At 39.4% G+C, this 12,902-nt stretch overlaps 1 protein-coding gene across 1 annotated transcript; it reads right to left on the reverse strand.

The window, feature by feature from the left end:
• Window positions 1-1,874: 1,874 nt before the first annotated feature.
• TYW3 (tRNA-yW synthesizing protein 3 homolog) lies at window positions 1,875-12,836 on the reverse strand. Its single transcript, XM_034779998.1, has 6 exons — window positions 12,528-12,836; window positions 10,570-10,650; window positions 4,911-5,009; window positions 3,976-4,047; window positions 3,594-3,727; window positions 1,875-2,474 (listed from the first exon to the last, which is right to left on the reverse strand). Exons 1-6 carry the CDS (start codon window positions 12,699-12,701, stop codon window positions 2,267-2,269), a joined length of 768 nt encoding a protein of 255 aa, XP_034635889.1. The 5' UTR covers window positions 12,702-12,836; the 3' UTR covers window positions 1,875-2,266.
• Window positions 12,837-12,902: the final 66 nt, after the last annotated feature.

The following is a 12,902-nucleotide window of genomic DNA, read 5'->3' on the forward strand; positions in this document are numbered from 1 at the left end:
CCACCTCCCTAGGTAACCCATTCCAGTGCTTCACCAACCTCCTAGTGAAAAAGTTTTTCCTAATATCCAACCTAAGCTTCCCCCACTGCAACTTGAGACCATTACTCCTTGTTCTGTCATCTGCTACCACTGAGAACAGCCTAGATCCATCCTCTTTGGAACCCCCTTTCAGGTAGCTGAAAGCAGCTATCAAATCGCCCCCTCATTCTTCTCGTCTGCAGACTAAATAATCCCAGTTCCCTCAGCCTCTCCTCATAAGTCATGTGCTCCAGCCCACTAATCATTTTTGTTGCCCTCCGCTGGACTTTCCAATTTTTCCACATCCTTCTTGTAGGGTGGGGCCCAAAACTGGACACACTACTCCAGATGAGGCCTCACCAATGCCGAATAGAGGGGAATGATCATGTCCCTCCATCTGCTGGCAATGCTCCTACTTATACAGCCCAAAATGCTGTTAGCCTTCTTGGCAACAAAGGCACACTGTTGACTCATATCCAGCTTCTTGTCCACTGTAACCCCTAGGTCCTTTTCTGCAGAACTGCTGCCTAGCCACTCAGTCCCTAGTCTGTAGCAGTGCATGGGATTCTTCCGTCCTAAGTGCAGGACTCTGCACTTGTCCTTGTTGAACCTCATCAGATTTCTTTTGGCCCCAATCCTCTAATTTGTCTAGGTCCCTCTGTATTCTATCTCTATCCTCCAGCGTATCTACCACTACTCCCAGTTTAGTGTCAACGGCAAACTTTCTAAGGATGCAATCTACGCCATCCACCAGATCATTAATGAAGATATTGAACAAAACTGGCCTCAGTACCAACCCATGGGGCACTCCGCTTGATACCGGCTGCCAACTAGACATGGAGCCATTGATCACTACCCGTTGAGCCCGATGATCTAGCCAGCTTTCTATCCACTTACAGTCCTCTTACAAGAAGGCTGGTTCCTCTTTTCCCCACTCCAGAAGCAGGTGGTGGGCCAGCATTATTTTTAGTGACTGGGCATTGGGTTTATATAATGCACAGCTGTGGAGCTGAGTAAAGTTTAGAGGAGCACAAACATACACAGGCCCATATCTATTTTTCTTGGCATTCCCGATACTGGAAACACGCCCCAACACTTATTTTTAAATCTATTAAAAGATCGCCCACATTTCCCCCCTAGACTGAATCCTTATATGACATATTTCAGCTAGAAGCACACTTTTCCAGTGGAATTAAAATCCGCTGAAGACCCAGGGTTATGTAACGGAAACAATGAGAGCTCCTTAACTACAATGACCTCAGAGCACTACTATCCCTCAAATAAACCATTTCCTTAGCACAGCTCTCCTGACATGGTGGTTAGAAACCATTGAATAAGTTTCATAACAGAAGTGATAATTGAAGAAACAATGAATTCTGAGTTATCAACTAATTCACTATAGCTTCATGAAAAACAAACCACCACTTTTCCCCCCATGGTCAAAAGTATGAGCATGTGAATTGTAGTAGCCCAAGAATCTCTATTTTTTTATTTAAACATTAAGTATATATTAATAGCCTAAATATAACTCAGAAAGTTCATTATTGTCTATTACAGCACCCTCCAGGTTGCTTTAACTTGTGTCAAGGCAAAGGCAGATCAGGAACTGCAAGATTCCCTAATAGCATCCTGCTTTGCTGCATCCAGCACTAAATCTGCTCCAATGAATTAAATTAATCTCTGGTGCTACTGGATTGATTTCAATAATATACAAAAGCTTTTGCTCCAAGAAGAAGGCTTCGGGAGAGTACTTGTATCAATAGGAAGTGAAGATGGAAATACAAAAAACGAACACTTTAGTAGAGGTAGTGTTTTCATATGCACAGACTTAGTCTTGTGTTTGATATTTTAAATAAGGAAAATACATACAGTAAATCAATCTTTTATTATAGAGATGTATCAAACACGGTTTGAGGTATACCTACGTACACATTAAAGCTGTTAGCTGTTCTGTTCACTGTTAATAAATATTTCATAATTTTTAAGAAGTCCATGTACGTCTGTTCTCCATGCCTCTGTGGTGTTTTTATGCAAATCAAAGGGCATTTCATAATTCTGTTACACTGAATTGCTTGGTTAAGTGAACACTGTCTTCAGCATAAACTTTCATGACAGTATAACTTCCTAGAGCACAGCAGTATAAAAGCTCTTATAAAGAGCAGTACAAAAGAAGTATCATTAAAGCTAGCAATCTGTGTTAACATAACTACGCCTATATTAGAAAATAGGCACCCTGAATCAATAGATTTCAGAAAAAAATATTGAGATTGGCTTCTGGGTCATCTTCGGTTTCTGACTCTTCCTTATTCTCTGAAGAGGTGCACACGCCAGGCTCTTTATCTGGTTTTCTTTTTCTTCTGTGAGTGTACACAGAATGAGTCTTCTGTATCATCTCACGAGGTGAGTTACGCATGCTGAGTTCAGTTTTCAAAGCTAACTGTAGGCAGTTGTAAAATCTGGAAAGGAACAAGAACGTATTTATTATGTTTGCTTATGTTCTGCAAACAGAACATTAACACTTTGGCAACACAAAATGTCGTGTATAATGTTTCATATAATTCTAACTAAAATCCAAAGGCAGACCTGATCAGTATTGTGAGGGGGACTCAGGGATACCAGCACATACATTCTGTGCATGCTCTGTCAGTTCTCTAATCTCTGACCTTCTAGGAATCTAATTGACAGTTATGCCCTATGTATAATGAAAGTCCCATTCATATTGCTGAAAATTACACAACAGATGATCTCAAACACTTTTATGGTTTGCATCACATCTTAATAGCGTCTAATGGTCAATCCTATTCATAATCAGATGCACCATCATCACTCCCATTTGCAATTACTTTAACATCCCTGTGGCAACTACAGCAATTAATTCAGAAAAATATTTTAAAAATATCTAAATATGTTTAACTGTCCTTGGTGCAATTAAGTGTTTTGTCCTGTATCCTTTTGCTCTGTATTTCTTCTGCCCACCCTCTTTTGTTTTTCACAACTGGAAATGAGTAGAAAAGCCAGTACTGTGTAACTAGTCACCAGCAAGTGTTCCACAGACCACAGTTTGGGAACCTTAGACTAAAATTTGTACAGCAACGTTAATGGGTGCATTCTAATCTGAATACTTAGGAAATTATGTGTAAATTCCTGTAGATTAAAATGAGATATTCCTGGCTTCATCAAAAGGTGAATCTCCTGTCCTTAAACACTGTAAAAATCTAATCAAACACAAACTCCACATGAAGATGCAGCTGTGGAAGTTAATACTCTGAGACTAGAACTCAATGTGCTATTCATGCCATATATCTGGAGCAACAATGGGAAGTCCTGTATGGACTTTTTAAAAAGCTCTGTAACAAATCTTCTCTCCACTACCTGATACTGTTGCTTATATATGATTAAACGATCCTCTAGGGTCATCTATAATTTAAAAATACCAAAATCCTCTGAGATCAGATTTTCAATCTGTTTTACTATTATTTTTGTGGCTAATCTTCCTGGTCTACCGGTTAGCAGACAAATGTTACACGTCTCTGGATTTAGATGTAGTGACACAGGATGCACATAATCTAACAAACCTGTCAATTCTCTTCATGTTTTCTTCCATCTTCCGATTAGCTATCTGTACCAGAAAGTCAATATATTCTTCAGTGACCATCAATTTCCCCATGTGACTTAATGGAACTTCTAAGCAATGAGTACTCCGGACAGCCTAGAGGCACACATAGATGTATTCATTTGAATTACATTAGGAGATAATAGCTCTAAAAAGTAGGTGCATTCATTACAGGAAAACCACCTGAAAAGATCTGGTGGTATTTCTTTGTGAGGAGAGTGATATGCCATGTCAGGAAAGTGTCATTTTTAAATTATTATTCAAATCTCCCACATACTTAAAAATGTGCTCATGTTAATAAATAATTGCTAACTTCTATAGCGAAGTAGAAAAATAGTGCATACCATCATAATTTTACCTCTTCTGCCAACAGTAATACCAGAGTTCCTGAATCCAGAATCTATAGCCACCGAGTGCTGTGAAACAAAAACATTTTAAACAGCAGTTCATACCTATTTTGTCAGACTGAAAGCTTACTGTGGATTATATTGCAAGTTAAGGTCCCAATTTTGCAAAAGCTTAAAGGGCATAGTCCCAACTGACTGCATTAAGAGCCACAATCACTAGTAAGTGTTTACAGGATCAGATGCTAATACTGTAACAAAATACTTTTAAATTAAATTTCAGTGACAAAGACAGATGGTAGTTTCATTCTTGACCCATTCCATCAAGACAAAGGGGGAAGTTCATTCCTCTTTTGGCACTACATTGTTCCAGTTTAAATAGCAGCTAGTCGAAGCCAATTGTGGGATGGATATGTTCTTAGATGTAGATTCTGCAGAACTCAGCAAAGTTTGTAGAAAGAATCTAAGTAAAGATTTTCTTCCCTATATTAACCAAGGACAGGGTGAAGGTGAGGAACAAAATGATCCTGTGCAGGCCTACCAATCCCCATTTGAAAGGCAGAAGGCCCAGCATTATCCACTTAGCTGAGGTCTGGGAGCAAATGGTCCCAGTCAGTAGTGAACTAATTTCTAAAGAACACTGCCATGGGCCAGGGAAAGCAACACAGATAATTCAGGCTCTCTCTAGCCAGTCTGCCTCAGCTAGAAGACTGAAGTGCATTTAAGTGGTTTTATTTTCTAGAAAGCACAGCAAAATCTGCAGAAAGAATCTTAATCCTTATTTTCTCCATCAACATACTTTTACTACCCCAGTTATTAAACATACACTGCTCCTGAGACTATTTCTAAGTGTTAAAATATTGAGGTGCCAACGTTTTTACTTATGCAGCAACAAATGTAAACAAAACAATACAACATTGTTGATCTAATTTTACCAGAAGCTGTGCATCCTGCAACTCTTGACACTGCACATGAAGAATGAATGGTTCAAATTTGAATACAGTGTCACCAGTGGCTTTCTGCAATGCTGTCATCTGGAAAATGCAATGAACATTAATATATTAATACTACAAGGGTGAACTGTTACTATTAACATTTCATAATAAAATAGCTAGTTTGTGAAATGTTTAAAAACACCAGGAATGATTTGGCTCCAACAATCATGTTTGTTATTATTTAACTGCTTTTAACTTCCCATTGCTCATAATGCTGAGGATCTCTGCTGATTTTTAAGTATTAAACTGATTCTCTTGCCATGAATTTTTACTAGACCTCGACTTTAAAAAAAAAATTATTTGCTTCCCTGTTTGATTATTTTGGACATAAGAAAAACCAATGATGTCAGCACAGCATAGAGAGTATTGTTTTACTACAGTCAGCAGAGGAACCTTGAGAGCACAAAATATTACTACTACTCAGTTATAGTTTGTTTTTGATTTCTTACATTATTGGAAATGATCATTGACATGTTGATCCTCTTAAAAAGGTACAATAGGTTAAACTTGTGGCCTGAACTACTTGACCTTATTTTAATCTAGGTTTCAAAAATGACTCATTATACTACTTCTATGATAATGTTAAAATAAGATAAAATAAAAGGACTTGTAAACTGAAATTAAACTCATAAGGCAGACCAAGGGGAAAAAATAGCTAACAAACAGTTACATAGCTTTAATACTCTAAAGGATGAATTTCACCCTAAGGTCCCAATTTTGACTTAGGGCTCTAATTGGAAAATCTTCCTGCAACATTTTTCATATAGATCACTTGCACTTAGACAAATATGAACACAGAGCAATTAAAGAGAATGCTGCATAATATACAGTTATAATTTATTATTGTATGCTATGTTTATGTAAAATAAATTTAAGGATTGAGATTATTGGTTTTAGTTTATAAAGGCTGCATTGAAACAGTTACATTATTCATTCCAGTTTACACCACAGTCTACTACTATATAATGTTCTAACTCTTTTGTTCTTATCTAGTGTTCTTATATCTAATTGACTTGCCTTCCCCACATCCCGTGAGCATCTTTAAAGAAAATACTAGTAGCTACCAATTTGCTATACTTATATTTAGGAAAAAAAATGGAATTGCTGCACCATGCTTAATTCTTTTTTGGCTAGCATCCTTCCCCATGCTTCCTTTAAATTGAAAATATTTCTTTAATCCTTTTTTAAAATTGAGAACTGTGAAAAATTCAACTATTTTCTGAAAACATCCACTCAATGTGCAGCGGCGGTCAAAAAAGCGAACAGAATGCTGGGAATAATTAAGAAAGGGATAGATAATAGGACAGAAAATATCATGATGCCACTATATAAATCCATGGTACGCCCACATCTTGAATACTGTGTGCAGATGTGGTCACCCCATTTCAAAAAAGATATATTGGAATTGGAAAGGGTTCAGAAAAGGGCATCAAAAATGATTAGGGGTATGGAACGGCTTCCATATGAGAGATTAATAAGACTGGGACTTTGCAGCTTGGAAAAGAGACGGCTAAGGGGAGATATGACTGAGGGCTATAAAATCATGACTGGTGTAGAAAAAGTAGATAAGGAAGTGTTGTTTACTACTTCTCATAACACAAGAACTAGGGGGTCACCAAATGAAATCAATAGGCAGCAGGTTTAAAACAAATAAAAGGAAATATTTCTTCACACAGCACACAGTCAACCTGTGGAACTACTTGCCAGAGGATGTTGTGAAGGCCAAGACCATAACAGGGTTCAAAAGAGAACTAGATAAATTCATGGAAGATAGGTCCATCAATGGCTATTTGCCAGGATGGGCAGGAATGGTGTCCCTAGCCTCTGTTTGCCAGAAGCTGGGAATGAGCGACAGGGGATGGATCACTTGATGATTACCTGTTCTGTTCATTCCCTCTGGGGCACCTGGCACTGGCCACTGTCGGAAGACAGGATACTGGGCTAGATGGACCTTTGGTCTGACCCAGCAGGGCCATTCTTATGTTCTTATTAGTTTAAGATACCAGTAATCTGGGGGAGGGATAGCTCAGTGGTTTGAGCATGGGCTTGCTAAACACAGGGTTGTGAGTTCAATCCTTGAGGGGGCCATTTAGGGATCTGGGGCAAAAAAAATTAGTCCTGCTAGTGAAGGCAGGGGACTGGACTTGATGACCTTTCAAGGTCTCTTCCAGTTCTATGAGATAGGTATATCTCCATATATTATTATTATTTTAATAGTGGTGTAAAATAAAACTGCTGAGGAGCCTATCTTCCCCTGTAGACTATTGTACAAGATTTAGATGTTCTTGTGTAGCATTTTCTTTCTGTAACTATCCTTGTTATTAAGGTATCAATCTTACAAATGTAGGTGCTTAAAGTTAGGCCCCTAAATAAATGGCCTCCTTTTTAGATGTGCTAAGCACCCACTGCTACTAGTGGAGCCAATGGGAACAGGAGACACTCAACAATTCTTAAAAACCAGATGCCATAGGCCCTGATCCTGCATTATGCAGCATACAGGTTACCTGCTGTGCCTGCATGAGCCCCACTGGCTTCTACAGGGCTTCAAATGGGCACAGCAGTCTGCCCATGCTTACGTATGGATTTTTCGGTGTCTGAAAAATTTTAAGTATTATAACAGAATTTAATATTGACTGTGATCAGACTAAGTGATGTTGGTGGGTGTACTTTTTTAAAGGGATTCTGTTTCACTGACAAAGCTAAGTAATTTAGCAGACACTCTAGGGACAGTTTTTTCAGTGACAGTAAACGGGCAAGAAAGTCATACTAACTGAAATGGTCTGTGTATGTTAGTATGCCCCAAGGCCGCAGTGACTTACATTGCCTGTTGCACTGAAATGCTTACTAAATGAAATAATTGTGACCAAAGGATTTTACCTTATTGCTTCTAGACCACCAATTTCCTGTAAAAGGCTCAGAATTTAATAAGAAAATACTGAAAGTAATTTCCTATTAAGCCTACAAAGTCTGAGGCCCAGCCCTGTCCCCAATGGAGTCAATGGCAAAACCCCCAGTGGGAGCTGGATCAGACCCTTAGTCAGTAAACAGCGAAAGCATAACTGCTGTAACTAATTAATAAAAAATGACTATCACTGATAAGTTATGTGAGTGACAAAGAAAGAAGTTCCCTTATTTCAAATACACTAATGTTTAATAAAGAATTATATAGAAAAGTTTTGCCATATGTTGATTTAATGACCATGGACAGCATGCTCACTGTCTCATGGAACACTACGCAGTCCCTGCTACAAGAAACTTGCATTCTAAGGCTCTGAACCTACAGATGCTTGTGGGAGGATCCTTTTGTGTGCACAGATATCCATGGACTCTAACGTGAATCTGTGAGAGTGCAAGAATCTTCCTATGAAGATTTTACAGTAGTCAAACAGCAGTCCTATAATATAACTACTAATATTCCTCTGTATATTCTTCAAAGAATAGGGTTGACAAATCAATGCAGGTTGACTTTCACAGTCCATTAGGAAAAACTGTACACCACTTTGACATTGTTATAATATGTTGCGCAATTTTAAAATATTACTTTTTAATGGTTTTCTTCTTGTTGAATAAGACCCAGAAATCTTTTGTGAAGGGATGTTTTATAAACCAAAAAAACCCTACACCTTTCCTCAAAGGATCTTAAAGATAGCTATAAAAATTAATTACTCCTCAAATTTCCTATTCCCATTTTAAAGTGGTAGATACACATCGAGGCACAATGGGGTTAAGTAGCTTGCCTGCTGAAAACTCAACACAAAATTCAGGAGTTCTGACTTCCAGTCCAATTTTCCACACTTTATGTTTGTATTCTATGAAAATATAACAATTTTAAAAGTAGTCTGGTAAAGATTTCTCACACCTTTAATGGATGCATAAACATTTTTACCGTATCTACCAACTAGAAGTCAATACAAAAATTGAGACGGTTCCCATTAGCAAGAGCCAATGGCAATACCCTAGTAAGCTCAGACCCCACTCCTAGTAGATGGCAAATCAGAGGTTGCTGAGATTTATATGAAGGTGATATCAAGTAAACTAAGAAAAAATAAGACAGAGGGGCTTTTTAAAGTTTAAATGTATGTATATTATTGTTATGCAGTCTTTACAGTTTTTTTTTTTTAACAGAATAACTAGTTTCATTTTATGGGGTACAATGTAAAGAGGAGCATTTAGAGAGCAAAAGGCAGTTTGGAAGCACAAAGTAGTTTGTAAATATTCAAACTGTTCAACAGTTTCTTAAACTGATTTGATTTTAGGTTTCAAAGCATTTTTTAGGATATAATTTTAATTTAAAAAACTGCATAAGAAAGCCATTGTCTTTTTGCATTTGTTCAGATTTGTAGTTGTAAGCTATGGCTGTTTCAATCTTAAAATGAAAGTTGTTAAAATTAAATCATAATGGAGTTTCTGCTGCATACAAAATAACAAATATGCTTTTTTGGAAAGCATGTCTGCCTTTTAATGAAGAGGACAGAGGTCCATTTGTGTTTGCTTCCTTATCTGCTTCCCCGGATAATTAATCATGCATGACAGAATATCCACAGAATTCTGAATATTTAACTCTTGCAAGGATTAGCAAGGGTAACAAGATTATTATATGGATAACATGAATATCTAGTTATCATAAATAAAGATAAATTGTAAGGGACATTAAACTTCATGCTTCAGACAATCTCTGACTATTAGAAAGTAGGATAAAACCTAATGCAGGAGGCAGATTATCCTGCATCTGCATACCTTCCTCTGTCACATCTGATGCTGGCCACTATCTGAGATAGGATACTGACTAGACATACCTTAGTTATGATTCAGTCTGGCAATTCCTCTGTTCCTATTAGAGGGAAGTTTTGTTTCATTGCTACCATTAATTCAATTTAAACTGCTAGTGACAAAGTCATTACCATCTGAAGACTGTCTGGTCTATGGAAAGTGAGTTTATGGTGTCAGACAGGTTCCTACTGGAGGTGTCTACATCAGTCACTCTACAGCTGACATCTATGTTGCTTGCCTCAGTGGAGACAGCCAGAATTAAATGAATGGTCATGGATGCAAATACATTCTTACCACAGAAGTGATCCTTCAATACAGAATTGAGGCACACTTGCCAGAAATTTGACTGTACTTATGCTATGGATAAGGAAAGGGCTTCACAAGCACTAAATTAATATTTTTAGGAGGAAAAAAGCTGATGCAGAATCAGCACAAAATGCTGGTCTTGTGCAAACCATGCAAAACGTCTAACTAAAAACCACTGAAAGTGGTGGATTTTATAACCTGCTGACATTGTACTCTAGTTCATTATTTTAAGAAGGAGACAAAATTTTGACACTAGTCCTGTTTATATTGACCAAGGGAGCCATATTACCGACCTAAACCATGCTCTTGCTAGAAAGGTGCTAACAGTGTTGCCAGCTAACGTAGGCAGAATTTTATCCTAATAACAAAACTGTGCTCTTAAATGAACCTAATCATTCTACTAATATGAAGAAAAAATATAAATTCTTTTCTAGTTTCTATTTGAAATTGTGTTTTTTGGATGGTTGGGATGAGGAGAGGGTAAGTACTTATGCATAAACATTGTACATTATTCACATCTTACCACATCCTCTTTTGCACAGAGTTGATGCGTTACCATGAGCCAAGAACAGTTTTTCTTCTGTACCTCATAGCCATTGAAACCCTAATGAAAAAAAATTATTAAAATAGCACTACAGTTATAAAAACAAATGTCCTTTGCATTCTTGGCTTGGGACACAAGGATGTACAGAAATATTCTCTGATCAATAACCATAACTATATCAACAATCTTAATGTTATTTATTTATATAAATTTCATGTGATTTTTTTTTAAACTATCAAATCTAGGTAGGTATTTACACCACCTAGATAACAGTAGCTAAGCAGGTAGTTTAATTTAATCCTGAATATTAATGGAAAAGTGTTCTGATTTCACCCACATTCAGCTGTAGCAATGTGATCTAGTATTTGCAGAAAAAAATCACAAAGATGCTAATTCAAAATCTTTGAAAGAACTTTTGTGGTGTCGCACTGATTAATATGAAAAATTCAGTTAGATGTATCTAAACATGAACCTCATGATGGGAAGCAACAAAATACAATCATATATGCTTTCCCCATACCACCTTACACTGGGAATGTTCTCTATTAAAATTTATTTACCGTACATTTTGGAGTTTGAGTTATGCACATAACTAATCTAAGGACCTGTTTACAGTGGGGATATTTGTACTGATGTACCTACACCACTGCAAATCTGCAGATGTGCTACACTGGTGTATTATGGGATCTTAAAATTCTACATCTCTAACATTTAAATAAGGAATTAACTAGCATGTTCTTCTGTGTAATCTAATCTGCACTTTGTATATAAAACTTGTGGTTTTGATAAATTTGTGGAGAGTGCATGATGAAAATTAAGTCCATGAAAAATCATGTAGTATAATTTGTTAAAGGAGATTGGTTTTAATTATCATTACTACAAATCAGTGTGTCAAGACTTAACAATCAGTTGCTTGGGAATGGCTAAAGAATATTAGGATCTGGATAGAACTGCCAATTTAAAACTTTGTCCTCTGGGAGAAACACTCTGACTATACTATATTTTTTGGTGTTGCTCAGATCCCAAAATGATAGTTGGTTGCCAGATTAAAACCCTAGACAGATCATGTGATTCAAATGTCAGATGCTGGTGCTGTGTCAATTCTACTTTTATTTTGGTATACTTTAGTGTTCTGTGCTCTTAGTTTACATCACATAGACAACAACAATGAAAATGAGATCATCGTATGAAACTGAGCAAGGACTGATGCCAAGTCTTCCTACAGCATAAGGTGGAGGGAGAAATGAACCACATGCTTTCAGAAAACTTCTCTTCTACTCTAGTGCTGCTATAAACAGCATGGTGAATTTGCTATAAACACCAAAAACTTTAACTGTAATATTCCAAAAACTATTCATAAGCTGGATAAGAGACAAAGGTGGGGTGGGACAGGATATAACATCTCCATGTATCTGCAGAACAGAAAAGCCTACAGCATGCACGTAACTAGGGATAACCTGGGCCAGGACGGCTACAAGCCTCGTGCCACTTGTGGGTTGTAAGAGCCATGCCTTCTGCACGGGGGCAGTTGAGCTTGGGGTGTGTGCGTGTGTTATTATGGGGTGTGTTTCTGGCCCGGTGACCTCACGGAAACCCCAGCTCGAGAACAGTGGGCGCCAGAAGGGAATCCCAGCGCTGCACAGCTGACGGAGGGTCCCCAGGAGGAGCAGCGCGGAGCCTGCTGGGCAGCGCTGACAGCGCGGGCGCTTCAAAGGGGGTGTTTGTGTGGGGGTGTCTCCGGAGCGGAGCCGCGCTCGGCGCTGTCTCCCCACCATGACACCCCCCTTTCCTCAAACCACTGCCAGCGCTGCCGGGCAGCCACTCGCCCACGCGGGCTGGAGGCGGCCCCGGGGGAGGGGGCCCCGGGGGCGTGGTGGGGTCTGTGGTGCGGCCCCTGGCCCGAGGGAGGGGGCCGGGGGGCGGGCAGCAGGACTCACTCGGGCGGGGGCCTGCGCGAGCAGAAGGCGCCCGGCGCAGGAGCTGGTGGTGCAGAATCGCTCCTGCCCGTTGAGGAGCTGCACTAGCTCCGCGATGGCCTCGTCCACACTGCCCTTCCTGCTCTCGTCCGCCCGGGCCAGGCGCTGCTCCTTCCAGCGCCGGAAGGCGGCCATGGGCTCGCGGGGACGGAGAGCCGGGCCGGGACCGGCAAGCGGGCGAGCTCCAGGCTACACAGCCGCCCTATTGGCTGATGGTGGCCGGGTTAGGCCAAACCTGCCGGCCCGGCTGCGAAGCGCGCTGGGCACTTCCGGGCTGGGGGAGGGGCTCTGTGGGCCGTATCGGCGAGTAGAAGCCGGAAGAGGCGGGGCTGGATG

The sequence above is a fragment of the Trachemys scripta genome, chromosome 8 (assembly GCF_013100865.1).
Source record: "Trachemys scripta elegans isolate TJP31775 chromosome 8, CAS_Tse_1.0, whole genome shotgun sequence".
Lineage (NCBI taxonomy): Eukaryota > Metazoa > Chordata > Testudines > Emydidae > Trachemys > Trachemys scripta.